This window comes from Arachis stenosperma, chromosome 1 (assembly GCF_014773155.1).
Source record: "Arachis stenosperma cultivar V10309 chromosome 1, arast.V10309.gnm1.PFL2, whole genome shotgun sequence".
Classification (NCBI taxonomy): domain Eukaryota; kingdom Viridiplantae; phylum Streptophyta; class Magnoliopsida; order Fabales; family Fabaceae; genus Arachis; species Arachis stenosperma.
Window position 1 is genome coordinate 129,987,719 of NC_080377.1, and position 21,062 is coordinate 130,008,780.

The following is a 21,062-nucleotide window of genomic DNA, read 5'->3' on the forward strand; positions in this document are numbered from 1 at the left end:
CCTTGTTCTACTTAGGTTCTGTACGAGTCCTGACCCGGATAGCGTTGAACTAAAGCTAGAGATTGCATTGTGAATTCCAATAGAGCATCTGAGCAACTTTAGATACGTGACATGAAATCCCGTTGACTATGGGTGTGTGAGGTCTCCGTGGCATTAAGGCTAGAGTTAGAGATGAAGCACTTTCTGATCCGAAAGATCTGCCTTGTCTGTGGCACCTTGAGTAGGATCGAGAAGGTAAGTGGATTGCTTAGAGCTTCACCTTCTGCTACAGTGAGAAACCTAGAGGTGGCTTGATGAGAGGACATGAGTCATCTCAACATGGTGGATTGCTGCAGTGGAGGAGGTTAACTTGATGAGAGGACATGAGTTAATCACTTACGGCTGCCATTGAAGGAATCAGAAAGGTATTAAAGTAGATAGTAAAAAAAGTTTATCCAGAAAGACAAAGTATCTCCGAAGCCTTAACTACTCTCATACCGTTAATTTCTCATCTATCTAGTAACATTTTTTTATGCATTTTCCGTGACAAACTATAATTTCTATCCGCCTAACTAAGATCTGCAAGGTAACCACTACTTGCTCAATCCATCAATCTCCATGGGATCAACTCTCACTCACCTGAGGTATTACTTGGACGACCCGGTATACTTGTCGGTCTATTTGTGCGAATTCTGCAGAGCCAGTTTCGCGCACCAGCGGTGCCCAAAACTTGATGCATATTTTACAATCCACAAAACACCAGCAAGTGCACCAAGTCATATCAAGTAATACCTTAGGTGAGTGAGGGTTGATCCCATGAGGATTAATAGATCAAGCAAACAATAGTCAATTAACTATTCTAGTCAGACAATCAATAATAAGGGTTTCGAAAGATAAATAGCATCAAAACAGAGAATATAACAAAAGTAAAAAAAAAAATTGGTTGAGAAGATAGGATGATTAAGGCAGTTAAGGTGTCAGAGATGATCACCGCTTAGGAAAACAATCCTTGTGTTTGTTCAGATGAGGTATGCTAAGATTAATCACAACGAATCATAAATAATCAAATTCCAATTCCTTGATAATTTAATTTCTCTTTAACTTAATTAAAAGCTAATTCCTTAGACAATTACTTAAGAAAAACAGGTGAAGCACAATTCTAATTCAATTTCAAGTAAGATTCAAAAGTAGTCCTTAGGTTGAAGCTAGTCCCAACAATAAAAACTCACAAAGTGTCGCACACTCTTTGAACCTATCCCTAGTGTAATAAAAAAGTAGTGTGAAGGAGTTTTCAAGCTAATTCGAATATTATTTTTTCCAAAATAATATATAAAATCCAAGATGGAGTTAGAATATTTTTCCAACAATTTTAAATCTTTAGGGATGAAGAACAAAAACTAAATCATGAAATAAATCAAAGCATAAACCTTATATAAAATAAAACATGTAAATTAATAATCTATAAAAAGAAGAACAGAGCCCCTAACCTTAACCAAGGGGGTTAGTGACTCATGCTCGAAAATCATAAATAAGGTATTCCAAATGATCTTTTCAAAGTGATTTTAAGATCTTTTTATACCAAAAGAAAAAAAAAACCTAATTATTAAATTCGAAAACAAAATAAAATAAAATCAAATCAAGAAATCTAATCTTCCGCATTAATTCTTCAACTTTATATCTCTTCTTCAAGGCTTTAGCGGTCCCAAATTGCATTCTGAATGGGATTAGAGTGGCAAAAAGGATTAATTATGAAAATTGTGCCAAGTGACACGGTTTTCCTGTGAAACGTCGCGCATTGCATGCAGGGAATATACTTTCCTGCGAGTGGGCTTTGTTGGCGTGCAACGCCACTCTTGGTCGTGTAGCATGCCCAGGTGTGGCGTTAAACGCCCCTTCCACTTGTCTCTGGAACTCAAAGTGGGGTCTTTGAAATATTCTTCTGGAAACCTGGCGCAGTGTGTAACGCTGAGTCTTGGTGAGCAAAACGCCACTCAATAAGCAAGGGTGATTTTGGCGTGCAACACGCCCAAGTGTGGCGTGCAACGCCCCTTGAAAAGTTGTTCATTAAAGCCTCCAAGGCGTGTAGTTTTGACACGCCCGTTCTCTTGTGGCGTGTGGAAGGCCCACTATTCACGGGTATCATGCATACGCATGAGGCATACGTATGCATGACAATGCAGAAATATTTAATCATGCGTATGCCTGTATAAAGTGCATGAAACTTCATTTTTATAGCTTTTGTGAGTACGTGATAAATCCCAATTTTGTGGTTTATTTTGTGCTTAATTTAGAGGATTTTATCAACTTATCTCACATTAATTCAATGAAACAGCATGGTTTTGTAATTCTCCCGAAATTTGTGCTTAAGAGTGAAAACATGCTGTTTAGGCCTTAAATTCACCAATTTTAATCCACTTTAATTCCATTCGATGCCTTGATATGTTTGTTGAGTGATTTTAGGTTCACAAGGCAAGTATTGGATGGAAGAAGTGAAGAGAAAAGCATGCAAAGTGGAGAATTCATCAAGAAATGAGTATTTGGAGAATTGAAGGCCACGCGCACGCGTCACCCACGCGTACACGTGAGAAGAGATTTGCGAGTCACGCGCACGCGTCACCCACGTGTACGCGTGAAGAGGAATTTTGACCAGCGACACGGATGCGTGACGCTGATCACGTGACCTCATTAAAGTGAAAACGGTGCAATCCAACTCATCTCTTAGGCTATTTGATGCAGAATTCAAGATTGGACAAGGGGGGAGCAATTAGTGTAGCTTAGGATTATGTAGGTTAGTTTTCTAGAGAGAGAAGCTCCCTGTTCTCTCTCGAATTAGGGATCTTAGGTTAATTTTTCTCTTAGATCTAGGTTTAATTTCTTGTATTCATCTAGTTTTCTTTATAATTTCTTGTTCCTACACCTTCATTCTCTTAGTTTGTAGTGTTAATTTCCCTTTTTATGCCTCTTTTTATGTTGATGCGCCTTTGTTTGATTTGGATTTCCTTTAATGCAATTTGATGTTTGATGTTCTTTTATTGTTGATTTGAGTTGTCATTGTTATTTTCTTGTAATTGGTAGTTGGTAGATTTATTATTCTTGTACTTTTATGACGCTTTCCTTTTATGCCTTCCAAGTGTTTGATAAAATGCTTGGTTGGATGTTAGAGTAGCTTTTTGAGCTTTCTTGGCTTGGAAGAGAAATTAGGTAATCTTGAGTCATGAATAACCAATTTGGGTTGATGATCTAGAGTTGTTAGTTAATATTGTTTCCTTTGACGCTAGTCTTTTGCTAATTTAATTAGTAACTTGACTAGGACTTTTGGATTGAGATTAACTAGTCTTATTGGACTTTCTTCGAGTGTTGGAGATGACATTGTACCTTCTCCCGTTGAAGATGACTAAATAGGATAAATTCTTGATAATTATTGTGTTATGATTAGTGACTATGATAGAAAGCCTATATTCTGAATCCTTGCCATGAATGCCTCTTTTTAGTAGTTGTTATATTTAGTTGCTTGATTTTATTTTCTTGCACTTTTATCAACCCACACCTTGTATACCATAACCAATAATGTGCACACCTTACTGCAATTCCTTGAGAAGATGTCCCGGGGCTAATACTCTCGGTTATTTTTATTGGTTTGCACTTGTGACATACAAATTAAACTTTGATTGAGCATTTCTTATTGGTTGGGAACTATACCATCAACAGAATTATTTGTGTGAAATTTCTAACCGACGATTTACCTCACATCAAGTTTTTGGTGCCGTTTTTAGGGAATTGCAATGTGTGCTTGTTATTGGTTATTGTATATATGTTAATATTGTAAATATCTTAATTTTTTGTTTGTTTTCTAGTTTTGCTAGTTGTAGGACTTTGTTTCTCATTGTTTCTTATTAGTTTTGTTTTTTTTTACTTTCTCTTTGCACTATGAATTCTCATCCCTTTGGCTATGAGTTTGGTTCAAATTATGTTGTAGGAAATGGGAACTACAATGACAACATGCATCAAGGATGGAACAATCAAAGATGGGAGAAGCCTCAAGGAATTTATCAACCTTCTTACAACAACATCCTCCGGGTTCTTATAGGTATAATCCAACTCCTAATTCATATCAACCTAATGGATGTGGTGACCCTTATTGTGGTTGTCAACCATAATTACCATATGCCTATGAACCATCCCCTCAATATAGTTTTGAACAACCATACTTACAAGCCCCTTACCACCAAACACCTCCATATGACCCTAATCCGTATCCACCATACCAACCACCTTATGAGCCATATGAACCATACATAGAACCACAACAACTCCAACACCGATACTCCCAAGAACCACCTCGATATACACCATCTCCATACCTTTATCAAGATAAACCACCTTCCAATTATGAACCCTTTCTCCCAAACAATGAACCCTCTCTTCCACCACTTCCTCCGATGGATGAAGCTCTCAATGCCTTCAGGCTAGAACAATGAAGAGAGATTAGCTCTTATATCCAAAGGCAAAAAGAGAAGCAAAAGGAGCTAAAAAAGCTGAAAGTCATGGTTGCCACCATGGCAGAAGCCATTAACAACATGGCCTCCCACTTAAGCTCATGCATCCCAAGTACTCCCATTGACAAGTGTGGAGGATCAACCAAGGAGCATAGTGACGGGGTGAACTTGAAGTTTCAAGGTGAAGAAGATGAGTTGAAGCAAGAAGTGCAACAAGGGGAGGGAGTAGAGACAATTGAGCCAAAAAGAGTGGTTGGAGATTTAGGAGATGTTAGAAGTCCATGGGAATGTAGAATTAGAGAGCCCTCTCCCAAGAAGTTTGATATTGATGTTGAGGAGGGTGTAGGACCTCCAAAGCATATTATAGTTAGAGACATTGAAGAGGTTGATCATGAGATGGATTCAATCATTGATGAGTTTCCATCTACAATTGAATCCTCTCTCACTGGACATGAAATTGAGATCATAGAAGAATGTGCACAAACTCCCATACCCTTGGTAAGCAATGAAAAAGAGATTGAATTGGAAGAAAGCTACCAAGAGGAAGAGGTTAAAATTGAAGAAGCTAGTAAAGAGGTGGAAGTTATCAAGGAAGAACACAAGGGAGTAGAGCTTGCAAGGACATTGGAGACACTTCTCCCCAAGCCATCACCATCCATCCTTTCATTCAAGTGGGTAAATCTTTTATCTCTAAGCTTTATTATCCCACTAGAATATGGTTTGCATGAGACAGATGGTCAACTTAGAGCTCTTTGGGGCTTTAAGTGCAAAAGAGATATGGTTAGTGGTTGGAAACATCACTCTAGGTTCATGATGGTTCCATGTTCAAAGTTTGATGGCAAGGTTTGGTGTAGAGTTAGATTGCTTGGGTTTAGGAAGTTGTTTGGAGGTCTCATTGAGAATTTGGCTTGTAAACCACCTGGAGGGAATCACCGTAATCAACTTGAAGACGGAAGTGAAAATAAAGTGTGGGATCCCGGATTACAAAAAGAAGATCAATTTTAGGAGCTCATGGTTTGTGAAGAACTCCATCAAAGCTTGGAGCTATTAATTTTGAATGATGGAGCTATTGGAGATTCAAGCATTGGTGGATGTTCAAAGATGGATTCAAGCACAAGCTACCTTGATGAGAGCTCTCCATAAGTCCAACTTAAGGACAGTAAATAAAAGTGCTAGGTGGGAGACACCCCACCATGGTAACATCTTTTCATTTTTCTCTTTTGTAATTATTGGTAAAATAGGTTTAATTCCATGTTTAGTTTTATTTGTTTGGTTTAGTTAGTAGTCTAGCATGTTAAATAAGATTTTATGGTGTTTTGGTAGCTATTTGGAGGTTTGGAATGCTTGGTTTGGTGCAAGAACTTGGAAAAATTTTGAAAAACAGAGCACCATGTCACCCGTACACGACACTCATACGCGTGACCCCAAGTTTTTCGACCACCCACGCGTACGCCTCGCCCACGCGTACTGGTGCACGAATTTCTAATCCGCACAACTAACCAGCAAGTGCACTGGGTCGTCCAAGTAATACCATACGTGAGTAAGGGTCGATCCCACGGAGATTATTGGTTTGAAGCAAGCTATATTTATTTTATTAATCTTAGTCAGGAGGCCAATAGGATTATAAGTGAAATTACTAGATTTGATTAGAAAAATAAAAGAGAATAACAGTGGTACTTGTTGTGCAGTACTGAGAAATATGTTGGAGTTTTGGAGATGCTTTGTCCTTCGAACTTCAACTCTTCCTTAAAATCCTTCAACACACAAAAGTCCCTTCCATGGCAAGCTCTATGTAGGGTGTCACCGTTGTCAATGGCTACCTCCCATCCTCTCAGTGAAAACGTTCCTATGCTCTGTCACAGCACGGCTAATCATCTGTCGGTTCTCAATCAGGTTGGAATAGAATCCATTGATTCTTTTGCGTCTGTCACTAACGCCCAGCCTTTAGGAGTTTGAAGCTCGTCACAGTCATTCAATCCTAGAATCCTACTCGGAATACCACAGACAAGGTTTAGACTTTCCGGATTCTCATGAATGCCGCCATCAATCTGGCTTATACCACGAAGATTCTGCGTAATGAATCTAAGAGATACTCATTCAGTCTGATGTAGAATGGAAGTTGTTGTCAGGCACACGTTCATGGTTTGGGGAAGGTGATGAGTGTCACGGATCATCACCTTCTCCATAATTAAGCGCGAATGAACATCTTAGATAAGAACAAGCGTGTTTGAATGGAAAATAAAGGAATCGTATTAACTCATCGAGACGCTGCAGAGCTCCTTACCCCCAACAATGGAGTTTAGAGACTCATGCCGTCAAAAAGTATGTAATTCAGATCTAAAAATGTCATGAGGTACAGACTAATTCTCTAAAAGTTGTTTAAATAGTAAACTAGTAACTTAGGTTTACAGAATGTGAGTAAACTAAGATAATTGGTGCAGAAATCCACTTCTGGGGCCCACTTGGTGTGTGCTGGGGCTGAGACTAAAGCTATCCACGAGTAGAGGCCTTTCTTGGAGTTGAACTCCAAGTTATGACGTGTTTTGGGCGTTCAACTCCGGATCATGACGTTTTTCTGGCGTTTAACTCCAGACAGCAGCATGTACTTGGCGTGCAACGCCAAGTTACGTCGTCTATCTTCGTGCAAAGTATAGACTATTATATATTGCTGGATAGCCCTGGATGTCTACTTTCCAACGCCGTTGAGAGCGCGCCAATTTGACTCCTGTAGCTCCAGAAAATCCATTTCGAGTGCAGGGAGGTCAGGATCCAACAACATCAGCAGTCATTTTTCAGCCTAAGTCAGATTTCTGCTCAGCTTCCTCAATTCCAGCCAAAAAATACCTGAAATTTCATAAAAATACACACACTCATAGTAAAGTCCAGAAATATGATTTTTGCTTAAAAACTAATAAAATTCTATTAAAAACTAATTAAAACATACTAAAATCTACATGAAATTACCCCCAAAAAGCGTATAAAATATCCGCTCATCACAACACCAAACTTAAACTGTTGCTTGTCCTCAAGCAACTAGATAAATAAAATAGGTTTTAACAGAAATTTAAGAAGTAATAATATTTTAGAGTTTTAAATGAGGCTCAGATTCTTATTAGATGAGCGGGGCTTGTAGCTTTTTTGTTTCTGAACAGTTTTGGCATCTCCCTTTATCCCTTGAATTTCAGAATGATTGGCATCCATAGGAACTCAGAATTCAGATAGTATTATTGACTCTCCTAGTGTAGTATGTTGATTCTTGAACACAGTTATTTTATGAGTCTTGGTCGTGGCCCTAAGCACTTTGTTTTCCAGTATTACCACCAGATACATAAATGCCACAGACACATGACTAGGCGAACCTTGTTCAGATTGTGACTTAGCTTTGCTAAAGTCCCCAGTCAGAGGTGTCCAGAGCTCTTAAGCACACTCTGTTTGCCTTGGATCACGACTTTAACCACTCAGTCTCAAGTTTGTAACTTGGACCTGCATGCCACAAGCACATGGTTAGGGACAGCTTGGTTTAGCCGCTTAGGCCTGGATTTTATTTCCTTGGGCCCTCCTATCCATTGATGCTCAAAGCCTTGGATCCTTTTTACTCTTGCCTTTTGGTTTTAAGGGCTCGTGGCTTTTTCTATTGCTCCTCCCTTTTTTTTTTTTTTTGAGACTGCTTTTTCTTGCTTCAAGAATCAATTTCATGATTTTTCAGATCATCAATAATATTTTTCGTGTTCCTCCTTCCTTCAGGGGCCAATATTCATCAAATTCAAAGTACAAGTTATGCACTGTTCAAGCATTCATTCAGAGAACAAAAAGTATTGCCACCACACATAACTAATTATAATTTTTATTATTAAGAGCTCGAAAAATATAGATTACTTCTTTATTCTAAAAAAAATTCTACTACTTTATTTATGCCTGATGATGATGAGAAAAATAAATTATAGCTTAATTGGAAATAAAATCAAAATAGACATACTAATTACTACTACTCAATATCTCCTAAGTTAAATTTCTCTAATACCACTATCACTAAGTTAAAGCAGAAAAATTGGAACTCAGCAACCTGTTGTTTTGAGGAGTAGATGTCCCTCTAATCTGTGGGGTGCTTTTCAAGGATTAATTTTTGGCACTTTAGCTCCCTTAGATCACGCCCTTGCTCTTCCTGTTCCTTAAGCAGTTTGCAAAGCATGCTACTTTGATTGTTCTGTTCTTCCTTTATTTGGTCCATAGCTTCTTGCAATCTGGAAATAGAAGCCTCAAGATGTTCCCAGTATTCGAATTGAGGTAGTTCTGGGAGGGCTTCCTGTGCTCTCCTCTTGGCAGAATCATCTTGTTGCTGTTGTCTGACCATTGATATTCCAGTGATTGGCCTCTCAACTGGAATATACTCTGTTATTCCCATCTTCACTCCGGCATCTTTGCAGAGCATAGAAATTAAGCTTGGATAGGCCAATTTGGCGTCCTTGGAATTCCTGTTTGCTATTTTATATAGCTCACATGAGATCAGTTGATGGACTTTTACCTCTTTTCCCAACATGATGCAGTGAATCATGACAGCTCTTTTGATGGTTACTTCAGAACGGTTGCTGGTGGGCAATATGGAACGCCCAATGAAATCCAGCCAGCCTCTGGCTACTGGTTTTAGATCTTCTCTTTTGAGTTGAATTGGGGTGCCAGTGGTGCTGGTAGTCCACCTGGCTTCAGGGATGCATATGTCCTCTAGAATCTTGTCTAGACCTTTGTTTACCCTCATCATTCTCCTGTTAAAGGAGTCTGGGTCATCTTTTAGTTGAGGAATCTTAAATATTTCCCTGATCTTGTCAGGATGAGTATGAACAATCTTTCCTCTGACTAAGGTCCGATGGTCATAGAGAGCAGCTCCAATTATTCTCTGCCTGTCTGTCTGCCATAAATTAGCATAGAACTCCTGAACCATGTTTCTTCCCACTTTCGTTTCAGGATTGGTCAGAATTTTCCAATTCCTGATTCGAATTTGCTCTTGAATCTCTTGATATTCATCTTCTTTCAGATCAAATTTGACTTCCGGGATCACTGATCTGTGACTCATTATTTTGTAGTAATGATCTGAATGTTCTTTAGTTAAGAACTTCCCTTGATTCCAAAGGGGCTTTGGAGCACTTTCTTTCTTGCCCCTTGGGGTGGGTTGCTTTCCTTTAGGGGCCATGAATTTAATGAGTATGTTTTTGTGATCACGGATAACCACACCAAACTTAGAGCTTTGCTTGTCCTCAAGCAAAAGAGAAGAAAGAAGAGGGATAGGAAGAGAGCAAGTGTGGCAAGGTGATGAAGAGTGGGGCGCCGAACTCAATATATGGGGAGGGGGGTGGGAAATTTCGAAAATAAGAAAAAGGATAAGATAGAAGATATGATTTATAAAAGATAGATATGATAAGAAAAAGATATAGTTTAAAAAGAGAAAGATATGAATAATATTTAAAAAGATAGATTTGAATTTTTAATTTTGAAAAAGATTTTTAAAGAGATAATTGAGTTTTGAAAACAAATTTTAAAAGAGTTTGATTGGATTGAAAAATAATTTGTCTTTATGGATTCAAATACATTTGATATTTTTGAAAAAGGGATTTTAGAAATTAGGATTTTTAGAACACTAATTTGAAATGAGGGATGATAATTTAAAATATGTTTATGCAAGAAATCATGAATTGAAACATAAAAAATTAGAAAATTTGTAAAGAAAAACGAATTTTACCTCCTCCCCACCATCCTGGCGTTAAACGCTCAACTGCTGCATGGTTTGGGCGTTTAACGCCCAAATGTTGCTTCTCCTGGGCGTTCAACGCCCAGCTGATGCATCTTTCTGGCGTTGAACGCCAGGAAGTCCTTTGTCACTGGGCGTTTTTCTGAACGCCCAGGATGCTGTCAATCTGGCGTTAAACGCCCAGAAGGTGCTTCTTTCTGGCGTTTAACGCCCAGAAGATGCTCCTTTCTGGCGTTTAACGCCCAGAAGGCTACCCTTACTGGCGTTGAACGCCCAGTGGGTGCTTCTTTTGGGCGTTCAACGCCCAAATTGTTTCTTACTGGCTTTTTCACGCCAGTGAGCTTCCAATTTCCCTTATAACTCTGTGAGTCCAATCAATTGCTATTTTACCTTGAAGATACTTTGACATATACCTGTAAAAATCAATTAATTAATCAATACGAATAAAATTAAATTTTGTGATTGGCTGGGTTGCCTCCCAGCAAGTGCTTCTTTAATGTCATTAGCTGGACTATTACTGAGTTTTAATCAAGTCTCAGTTTTGAGCATTCTTGCTCAAATTTGCCTTCAAGATAATGTTTGACTCTTTGTCCATTAACGATGAACTTTTTGTTAGAGTCATTATCCTGAAGCTCTATGTATCCATATGGTGATACGTTTGTAATGACATATGGACCTCTCCACCGGGATTTTAATTTCCCGGGGAATAATTTGAGCCTAGAATTAAATAGCAGAACTTTCTGCCCCGGCTCAAAGACTCTGGATGACAATTTCTTATCATGCCATCTTTTCGCTTTCTCTTTGTAAATCTTTGCATTTTCGAAAGCATTGAGTCTAAATTCCTCTAGCTCATTTAACTGGAGCAATCGTTTTTCTCCGGCTAACTTGGCATCAAGGTTTAGGAATCTGGTTGCCCAATAGGCCTTGTGTTCCAGTTCCACTGGCAAGTGACACGCCTTTCCATACACAAGCTGGTATGGAAAGGTCCCTATAGGGGTCTTGAATGCTGTTCTGTATGCCCACAGAGCATCATCCAAGCTTCTTGCCCAATCCCTTCTGCGGTTAATTACAGTCCGTTCCAGGATTCTTTTGAGTTCTCTATTTGAGACTTCAGCTTGCCCATTAGTTTGTGGATGATATGGAGTAGCTACCCTGTGGCTAACTCCATAACGAACCAGAGCAGCATAAAGCTATTTATTGCAGAAATGAGTGCCCCCATCACTAATTAACACTCTAGGGATACCAAATCTGCTGAAGATGTGTTTCTGGAGGAATTTTAACACTGTTTTAGTGTCATTGGTGGGTGTTGCAATAGCCTCCACCCACTTGGATACATAATCCACTGCTACCAGAATATAAGTGTTTGAGTATGATGGTGGGAAGGGTCCCATGAAGTCAATGCCCCATACATCAAACAACTCAATCTCCAGGATCCCTTGTTGAGGCATGGCGTAACTGTGAGGTAGATTGCCAGATCTTTGGCAACTGTCACAATTAAGTACATACACTCGGGAGTCTTTATAGAGAGTAGGCCAGTAGAAGCCACTTTGGAGGACTCTTGTGGCTATTCGCTCACTTCCAAAATGTCATCCATACTGTGATCCATGGCAGTGCCATAGGATCTTCTGTGCTTCTTCCTTAGGCACACATCTACGGATTACTCCGTCCGCGCATCTCTTAAAGAGATACGGCTCATCCCAAAGATAATACTTTGCATCCGTGATCAGCTTCTTTATTTGCTGTCTACTGTACTCTTTGGGTATAAATCTCACTGCCTTGTAGTTTGCAATGTCTGCAAACCATGGCACTTCCTGGATGGCAAAGAGTTGCTCATCCGAAAAGGTTTCAGAAATCTCAGTGAGAGGGAGGGACGCCCCTTCCACTGGTTCTATTCGGGACAGGTGATCTGCTACTTGATTCTCTGTCCCTTTTCTGTCTCTTATTTCTATATCAAACTCTTGCAGAAGCAGCACCCATCTTATAAGTCTGGGTTTTGAATCCTGCTTTGTGAGTAGATACTTAAGAGCAGCATGATCTGTATACACAATCACTTTTGATCCTACTAAATAGGATCTGAATTTGTCAATGGCGTAAACTACTGCAAGTAGCTCTTTTTCTGTGGTTGTGTAATTCTTCTGTGCATCATTTAAAACACGGCTGGCATAGTAAATGACGTACAGAAGCTTGTCATGCCTTTGTCACAACACTGCACCAATGGCATGGTCACTGGAATCACACATTAATTCAAATGGTAATGTCCAGTCTGGTGCAGAGATGATTGGTGCTGTAACCAATCTAGCTTTCAGAGTCTCAAATGCTTGCAGACACTCTTTATCAAAGATAAATGGCGTGTCAGCAGCTAGCAGGTTGCTCAGAGGTTTGGCAATTTTTGAAAAATCCTTTATAAACCTCCTGTAGAATCCTGCATGCCCCAGAAAGCTTCTGATTGCCTTAACATTGGCAGGTGGTGGTAGTTTTTCAATTACCTCTACCTTAGCTTGATCCACCTCTATCCCTTTGTTCGAGATTTTGTGTCCAAGGACAATTCCTTCAGTTACCATAAAGTGACACTTTTCCCAGTTTAAAACCAGGTTAGTCTCTTGGCATCTCTTTAGAACAAGTGCTAAATGGTTAAGGCAGGAGCTGAATGAGTCTCCAAACACTGAAAAGTCATCCATGAAGACTTCCAGAAATTTTTCCACCATATCAGAGAAAATTGAGAGCATGCACCTCTGAAAGGTTGTAGGTGCATTGCACAGGCCAAATGGCATCCTTCTGTATGCAAATACTCCGGATGGGCATGTGAATGCCGTTTTCTCCTGATCCTGGGGATCTACTGCAATTTGATTATAACCTGAATATCCATCCAGGAAGCAGTAGTATTCATGACCTACTAGTCTTTCTTGCATCTGGTCTATGAATGGTAAAGGAAAATGATCCTTTCTGGTAGCTGTATTGAGCCTTCTGTAATCGATACACATACGCCACCCAGTAACTGTTCTTGTAGGAACCAGTTCATTTTTTTCATTATGAACCACTGTCATGCCACCTTTCTTAGGGACGACTTGGACAGGGCTCACCCAGGGGCTGTCAGAAATAGGATAAATAATCCCAGCCTCGAGTAATTTAGTGACCTCTTTCTGCACTACTTCCTTCATGGCTGGGTTCAGCTGCCTTTGTGGTTGTACCACTGGCTTGGCGTCACCCTCCAGTAAGATCTTGTGCATGCATCTGGCTGGGCTAATGCCCTTAAGATCACTGATGGACCACCCAAGAGCTGTCTTGTGTGTCCTTAGCACTTGAATTAGTGCTTCCTCTTCCTGTGGCTCTAAGGTAGAGCTTATGATTACAGGAAAGGTATCACCTTCTCCTAGAAATGCATATTTCAGGGATGGTGGTAATGGTTTGAGCTCAGGTTTGGGAGGTTTCTCCTCTTCCTGAGGGATTTTCAGAGGTTCTATTATTCTCTCTGATTCCTCCAAATCAGGCTGAACATCTTTAAAGATGTCTTCTAGCTCTGATTCGAGACTCTCAGCCATATTGACCTCTCTTACCAGAGAGTCAATGATATCAATACTCATGCAGTCATCTGGGGTGTCTGGATATTGCATGGCTTTGGCAACATTCAACTTGAACTCCTCCTCATTGACTCTCAGGGTTACTTCCCCTTTTTGGACGTCAATGAGGGTTCGGCCAGTTGCTAGGAAAGTTCTTCCTAGAATGAGAGTTGCACTCTTGTGCTCCTCCATTTCCAGCACCACAAAGTCAGTAGGAAAGGCAAATGGCCCAACCTTGACAATCATGTCTTCAATCACGCCTAATAGGTATTTAATGGAGCCATCAGCAAGTTGAAGACATATCCGGGTTGGTTTGACTTCTTCAGTCAAACCAAGCTTTGTGATAATAGATGCAGGTATTAAGTTGATACTTGCCCCAAGATCACATAGAGCTTGCTTGGTACAATTACCCTCTAATGTGCATGGTATCATAAAGCTCCCGGGATCTTTAAGCTTCTCAGGTAAGCTTTTCAGAATGACTGCACTGCATTCTTCAGTGAGGTAAACTTTTTCAGTTTCCCTCCAATCCTTCTTATGACTTAAGATCTCTTTCATGAACTTAGCATAAGATGGTATTTGCTCAAGTGCTTCTGCAAATGAAATCTTTATTTCAAGAGTCCTGAGATAGTCTGCAAAGCAGGCAAATTGCTTATCCTGTTCCGCTTAGCGGAGTTTTTGAGGATAAGGCATTTTGGCTTTGTATTCCTCAACCTTAGTTGCTGCAGGTTTATTACCTACAGAAGTGGGTTGGGAAGCCTTTTTAGAAGGGTTGTCATCAGCACTTGTATGTGACTGATCCCCTACTGGCATTTGAATGCCAGGGGTGGAAGCTGGAGTGGCGTTAGATGCCACCTCCTTCTTTGTTACTGGCATTTGAACGCCAGAACCATGCTCCCTTTGGGCGTTCAACGCCAGATTCATGCTTGTTTCTGGCGTTGAACGCCAGGAATGAGCATGGTCTGGGCGTTCAGCGCCAGCTTTATTCCTCTCTGGGCTCTGACTGTCCTCAGAGGGATTTTGAGTAGCCATTTGTTCATTTCTTGGTTTCCTGCTGCTTTGAAGTGAGGTATTTAATGTTTTCCCACTTCTTAATTGAACTGCTTGACATTCTTCTGCTATTTGTTTTGACAGTTGCTTTTCTGTCTGCTTTAATTGTACTTCCATATTCCTGTTAGCCATTCTTGTTTCCTGTAATATTTCCTTGAATTCGGCTAGCTGCTGAGTTAGAAAGTCTAATTGCTGATTGAATTCATTAGCCTGATCCACCGGACTGAGCTCAGCAGTTACTGTTTTAGCTTCTTCTTTCATGGAAGATTCACTGCTTAGGTACAGATGTTGATTCCTGGCAACTGTATCAATAAGCTCTTGAGCTTCTTCAATTGTTTTTCTCATATGTATAGATCCACCAGCTGAGTGGTCTAGAGAAATCTGAGCTTTTTCTGTAAGCCCATAGTAGAAGATGTCTAATTGCACCCATTCTGAAAACATTTCAGAGGGGTATTTTCTTAGCATCTCTCTGTATCTCTCCCAGGCGTCATAAAGAGATTCATTATCTCCTTGTTTGAAGCCTTGGATGCTTAGCCTTAGCTGTGTCATCCGTTTTGGAGGGAAATAGTGATTCAGGAATTTTTCTGACAGCTGCTTCCATGTTTTTATGCTGTTCTTAGGCTGGTTATTTAACCACCTCTTAGCTTGATCTTTTACAGCAAATGGAAACAGTAACAATCTGTAGACATCCTGATCCACTTCCTTATCATGTACTGTGTCAGCAATTTGCAAAAATTGTGCCAGAAACTCTGTAGGTTCTTCATGTGGAAGACCAGAATACTGACAGTTTTGCTGCACCATGATAATGAGCTGAGGATTCAACTCGAAGCTACTAACTCCAATGGAGGGTATACAGATACTACTCCCATATGAAGCAGTAGTGGGGTTAGCATATGACCCCAGAGTCCTCTTGGACTGTTCATTCCTACTTGCTTCCATGATGGAATACAAGGGATAATTTATATGTTGATTTTTTTTTTGAATTAATTTTTATAAAATAAAATAAAAAACGAAATAAATAAAAGAAATTGGAAATATTTTGAAATTGAAATTTGAATTTTTATATAAAATTTTCGAAAAAAATAGTTCAAAATTAGTTAGAAAATATAATTTTTTTTTGAATTTTGAATTTTATGATGAAAGAGAAAAACACACAAAAGACACAAAATTTAAAATTTTTAGATCTAATGCTCCTTATTTTCGAAAATTTTTGGAGGGAAAACACCAAGGAATACCAAACTTAAAACTTTTAGAAAACTTTAATAAAATTTTCGAAAATTATAAAAAGATTAACAAGAAAACACCAAACTTAAAGTTTGGCACAAGATTCAATCAAAGAAAATTTATTTTTGAAAAAGGTTCCAAAGCGTATACCCAATTATCAAGAATATAAGCCAATACTCTAGCCAATTGGGAGTAAATATAACACTTGTTCTGAATATTCCAATTGATGCTTTTAAAAAGAACACAAGTGAAACAAGAAAAGACACAAAGCAAGAAAAACTCAAGATCAACAAGAAAGATAAACAAGAACAACTTGAAGATCAATGAAGAACAAAGAACACAAGTCGAGAATTTTAAAGAAAAATATAAGACATGTAATTGACACCAAACTTAGAACAAAACACTAGACTCACGAAAATTAGCAATTAATTAAGAAAAATAATAAATTTTGAAAAAAAATTTTTTGAAAAGAAACTATCCTATCAAGATTTAATGACTCTATAATAATAAAAATAGAAATAAATTATTCCGAATCTAAGAAATAAAATAAACTTTTAGTTGTTCAAACTCGAATAATCCCCGGCAACGGCGCCAAAAACTTAGTGCACGAATTTGTAATCCGCACAACTAACCAGCAAGTGCACTGGGTCGTCCAAGTAATACCTTACGTGAGTAAGGGTCGATCCCACGGAGATTATTGGTTTGAAGCAAGCTATATTTATTTTATTAATCTTAGTCAGGAGGCCAATAGGATTATAAGTGAAATTACTAGATTTGATTAGAAAAATAAAAGAGAATAACAGTGTTACTTGTTGTGCAGTACTGAGAAATATGTTGGAGTTTTGGAGATGCTTTGTCCTTCGAACTTCAACTCTTCCTTAAAATCCTTCAACACACGAAAAGTCCCTTCCATGGCAAGCTCTATGTAGGGTGTCACCGTTGTCAATGGCTACCTCCCATCCTCTCAGTGAAAACGTTCCTATGCTCTGTCACAGCACGGCTAATCATCTGTCGGTTCTCAATCAGGTTGGAATAGAATCCATTGATTCTTTTGCGTCTGTCACTAACGCCCAGCCTTCAGGAGTTTGAAGCTCGTCACAGTCATTCAATCCTAGAATCCTACTCGGAATACCACAGACAAGGTTTAGACTTTCCGGATTCTCATGAATGCCGCCATCAATCCGGCTTATACCACGAAGATTCTGCGTAATGAATCTAAGAGATACTCATTCAGTCTGATGTAGAACAGAAGTTGTTGTCAGGCACACGTTCATGGTTTGGGAAAGGTGATGAGTGTCACGGATCATCACCTTCTCCATAATTAAGCGCGAATGAACATCTTAGATAAGAACAAGCGTGTTTGAATGGAAAATAAAGGAATTGTATTAACTCATCGAGACGCTGCAGAGCTCCTTACCCCCAACAATGGAGTTTAGAGACTCATGCCGTCAAAAAGTATGTAATTCAGATCTAAAAATGTCATGAGGTACAGACTAATTCTCTAAAAGTTGTTTAAATAGTAAACTAGTAACTTAGGTTTACAGAATGTGAGTAAACTAAGATAATTGGTGCAGAAATCCACTTCTGGGGCCCACTTGGTGTGTGCTGGGACTGAGACTAAAGCTATCCACGAGTAGAGGCTTTTCTTGGAGTTGAACTCCAAGTTATGACGTGTTTTGGGCGTTCAACTCCGGATCATGACGTTTTTCTGGCGTTTAACTCCAGACAGCAGCATGTACTTGGCGTGCAACACCAAGTTACGTCGTCTATCTTCGTGCAAAGTATGGACTATTATATATTGCTGGAAAGCCCTGGATGTCTACGTTCCAACGCCGTTGAGAGCGCGCCAATTGGACTCCTGTAGCTCCAGAAAATTCATTTCGAGTGCAGGGAGGTCAGGATCCAACAGCATCAGCAGTCCTTTTTCAGCCTAAGCCAGATTTCTGCTCAGCTTCCTCAATTCCAGCCAAAAAATACTTGAAATTTCATAAAAATACACACACTCATAGTAAAGTCCAGAAATATGATTTTTGCTTAAAAACTAATAAAATTCTATTAAAAACTAATTAAAACATATTAAAATCTACATGAAATTACCCCCAAAAAGCATATAAAATATCCGCTCATCACGTACGCGTGACATCCAAATTTTTTAGGGCCAGTACAAATTCCAAAGAGTTGCACGCGTTTTGGGCTGGAATTGTACCTATAGCACAAAATCCACCAACACGTACGAGTTACTTATCTCTCTCCTCACTCACGCGTGTGCCTCATCGATGCGTACGCATCGTAGCTCACTTCTGCAACTCACGCGTACGCGTGACATGAAGCGTACGCGTGACCCTTCCCTATTTCACCACTCTTCTTTTCTTCTTTCTTTCCATTTCTTTCCTTCTTTTTTCATCTCCTCTTTTCCTTCCCTTCTTCAACCATCATCCAACACTACCATTCACCATCTACCATTATTTTCTTTAGTTTGTTAGTTATTAGTTAGATAGTTAGTTATTTAGTTAGTTTGATTTATGTTTATTTTTTCTACTTTTCATTATAAGTGTTGGATTATTAATCTTGTTTGCTATTCATTGCTGCTTAGTATTAACTTGATATTGTTCTAGCATAATTATTGTTAATTTTAATTATTGGATTCTTTGTTGAGGTTACAATTTATTACTTGGTTTTGAGTTTTTCATTCTTAACATTTTTGGATACCAAGTGTATGAAATTGCCTTCAAGCATCATAAATATTTTGAATTGCATGTTTTGGCCACCATCCATTCATTATCCATTGTTAGGCAATTACGTACTATCAATGCATTTTTTGTTAGGTGATGCTTGTTATTGATTGACCCTTATTCACATCACCTATTTCATGCATTGAGATTTTGGAATTGTGGAATTTGATCAAAAGTTTACCTAGTGACAAATTTTTGAGCTTTGTAAAGCCTTGTGGACCATGCTTGCTATGTGATTGAGTTTAATTTCTATCTTCTTTTTCCTAAGTTCCATAGCACCCATGTGTTCCACCTTTATGTCAATTAGGTGTTGCAAATGAAATTCAAAGTGTGTCATTAATTGATGTGCAAGTTTTATCTTCCGTTTTGTTCATTAAAGTTACCTTGCACATCAATCTATGTCCATCCATTATCCATTTCACAATTGCTTGTTTATTTGCTTGAGTGCTTTCATGATTCGTTATCTATTTTTTGGTTGGCTTAACCTACATGTCTTCTTTGAAGTATTTCAAGCACACTAGAATGGGTAAAGTGTATACTTTCATTGTGTAATCGTGACATAGCTCTCTATGCTAGTGTATGTGTTCTAAACCGCATGCATCTTAGAACTCACACACCGATTTTTTATCAATGTCACAATAATTCACTCACTCAATTCTAGTGATTTTTACCTCATTCCAACAATCTACGCTTCCTTGCTTTTGCATTTACTTTTCTTACTATCCTGTTTTCTATTGCTCAGGATGATTTATCATAAGCAAAAAACAGAAGCGGGAAAAGAATACGCAGAAACCGGTTGACCCACCAGCTGAAGGTGGCAACCCGAAAAGTCGCCGTACCCCCTTGCTCATCTTTGAATGCACCGAGGACGATGCAAACTTTTAAGTGTGGGGAGGTCGCCCGAGCGATCGGTGTTTTTGGGTGACAAATTTCTAATCCCAACACTTTCGTATTTCATTTTTAGGTCTTTTAGGATTCTTAGTTGCATTTTCTTGTATTGCATACATATATAATAAACTTAGTCTAAATAATGAAATTTTTCAAGGAATTTATCTATAGGGCACCCCAATTGATTTGAGAAATTTTTTTTAGAACTTGCTTGAATCATATATTGTGGAACTTATTTTTGAGCTAAGAACACACAACCTTGTGAGTTTTGAGCTTAATTGTATGGTTACATCATATAACCACTTATTTCCATTCTTGTGTGTATTATCCTCTTTCTATGATTGTAATCTTTGATTTGTTTGATTCTTTATATCCATTATTTGGTGTATACATGCATTTATATGATTGAGATCATCGTTTCAAATAGCTCACTTGCCCAAATAGCCTACCTTTTATCTTCCATTGTTAGCCAACTTTGAGCCTATGCTAAACCGCTTTTGTTCTTAATTTTATCACATCACAAGCCTTAAAGCAAAAAATAATAAATGTTCTTTGTTTGGATCTTTGATTATCTTAGGCTAGTGAGAGTGCTTATCATTCAAGTTTGGGAAGTTTGGGAATATTGGGTGAGATAAAAGTGTGTTTTTGTATTTTTGTTGAAAAATTTTGGGAATTGAGTACATACTCATGCATTAAATGTTTAAACCATATGCATTGGTACCTTTATATATAATTCATCAAAAAGAAAAAGAGAAAAAGAGAAAAAATAAAAGAAAAGAAAAAAAAGAAAAACAATAAAAAGGGGACAAAATCCCCCAAAGTGAAGTTCAATAATAATCAATGCAAGTGGGTGGTGATCAAAAAGGGAATGCATGAGTGAGTGAAAAAGTAAAGAATGGGTAGTTAGGTTTTTTTAGAATTGTATAGGTTGTTATATAGGTTAGGTGGGAAGTTTAGGTTAATCAAAGATTCAAATTTCAAGCTCACATGGCCATATGCATCCTTACCTTGACCCTAGCCCCATTACAACCCATGGATAAGTCCTCATGATATTTGTATGCATGCATGGAATAATTGTTGATTGTTAGATGAAAAACAAATCTTGGAAAGCATGATTAGGGGAGAATTGAGTGAATCAACCCTATACACTTGAGTGACTAGAGCGGATACACATCCGGTGAGCATTCGACTGCTCAATTAGATGTTTTCACCTAAGATCATCTATTTTCTTGCTAGTTGTCAAAATCTTTTCAATAACTCAATTCAATTGTGGATTTGATCAATTGTAATTACTTTAGCCCTCATGTCCATAATATGTTTTCTTAGAAATTGATTTATTTTAACCAAGTAATTGCATTCATGTAGATAGATTGCATGTAGGTAGGTTGCATCTAAATAG

At 38.6% G+C, this 21,062-nt stretch overlaps 1 protein-coding gene across 1 annotated transcript in view; it reads left to right on the forward strand.

The window, feature by feature from the left end:
- The first annotated feature begins 4,523 nt into the window (after window positions 1–4,523).
- LOC130934834 (uncharacterized) overlaps window positions 4,524–21,062 on the forward strand; it is a 30,044-nt gene continuing 13,505 nt past the window's right edge. Inside the window, exon 1 of the mRNA XM_057864364.1 lies at window positions 4,524–4,859. Within this exon, the coding sequence (XP_057720347.1) occupies window positions 4,524–4,859 (336 nt within the window). The remainder of the gene's footprint in view (window positions 4,860–21,062) is intronic.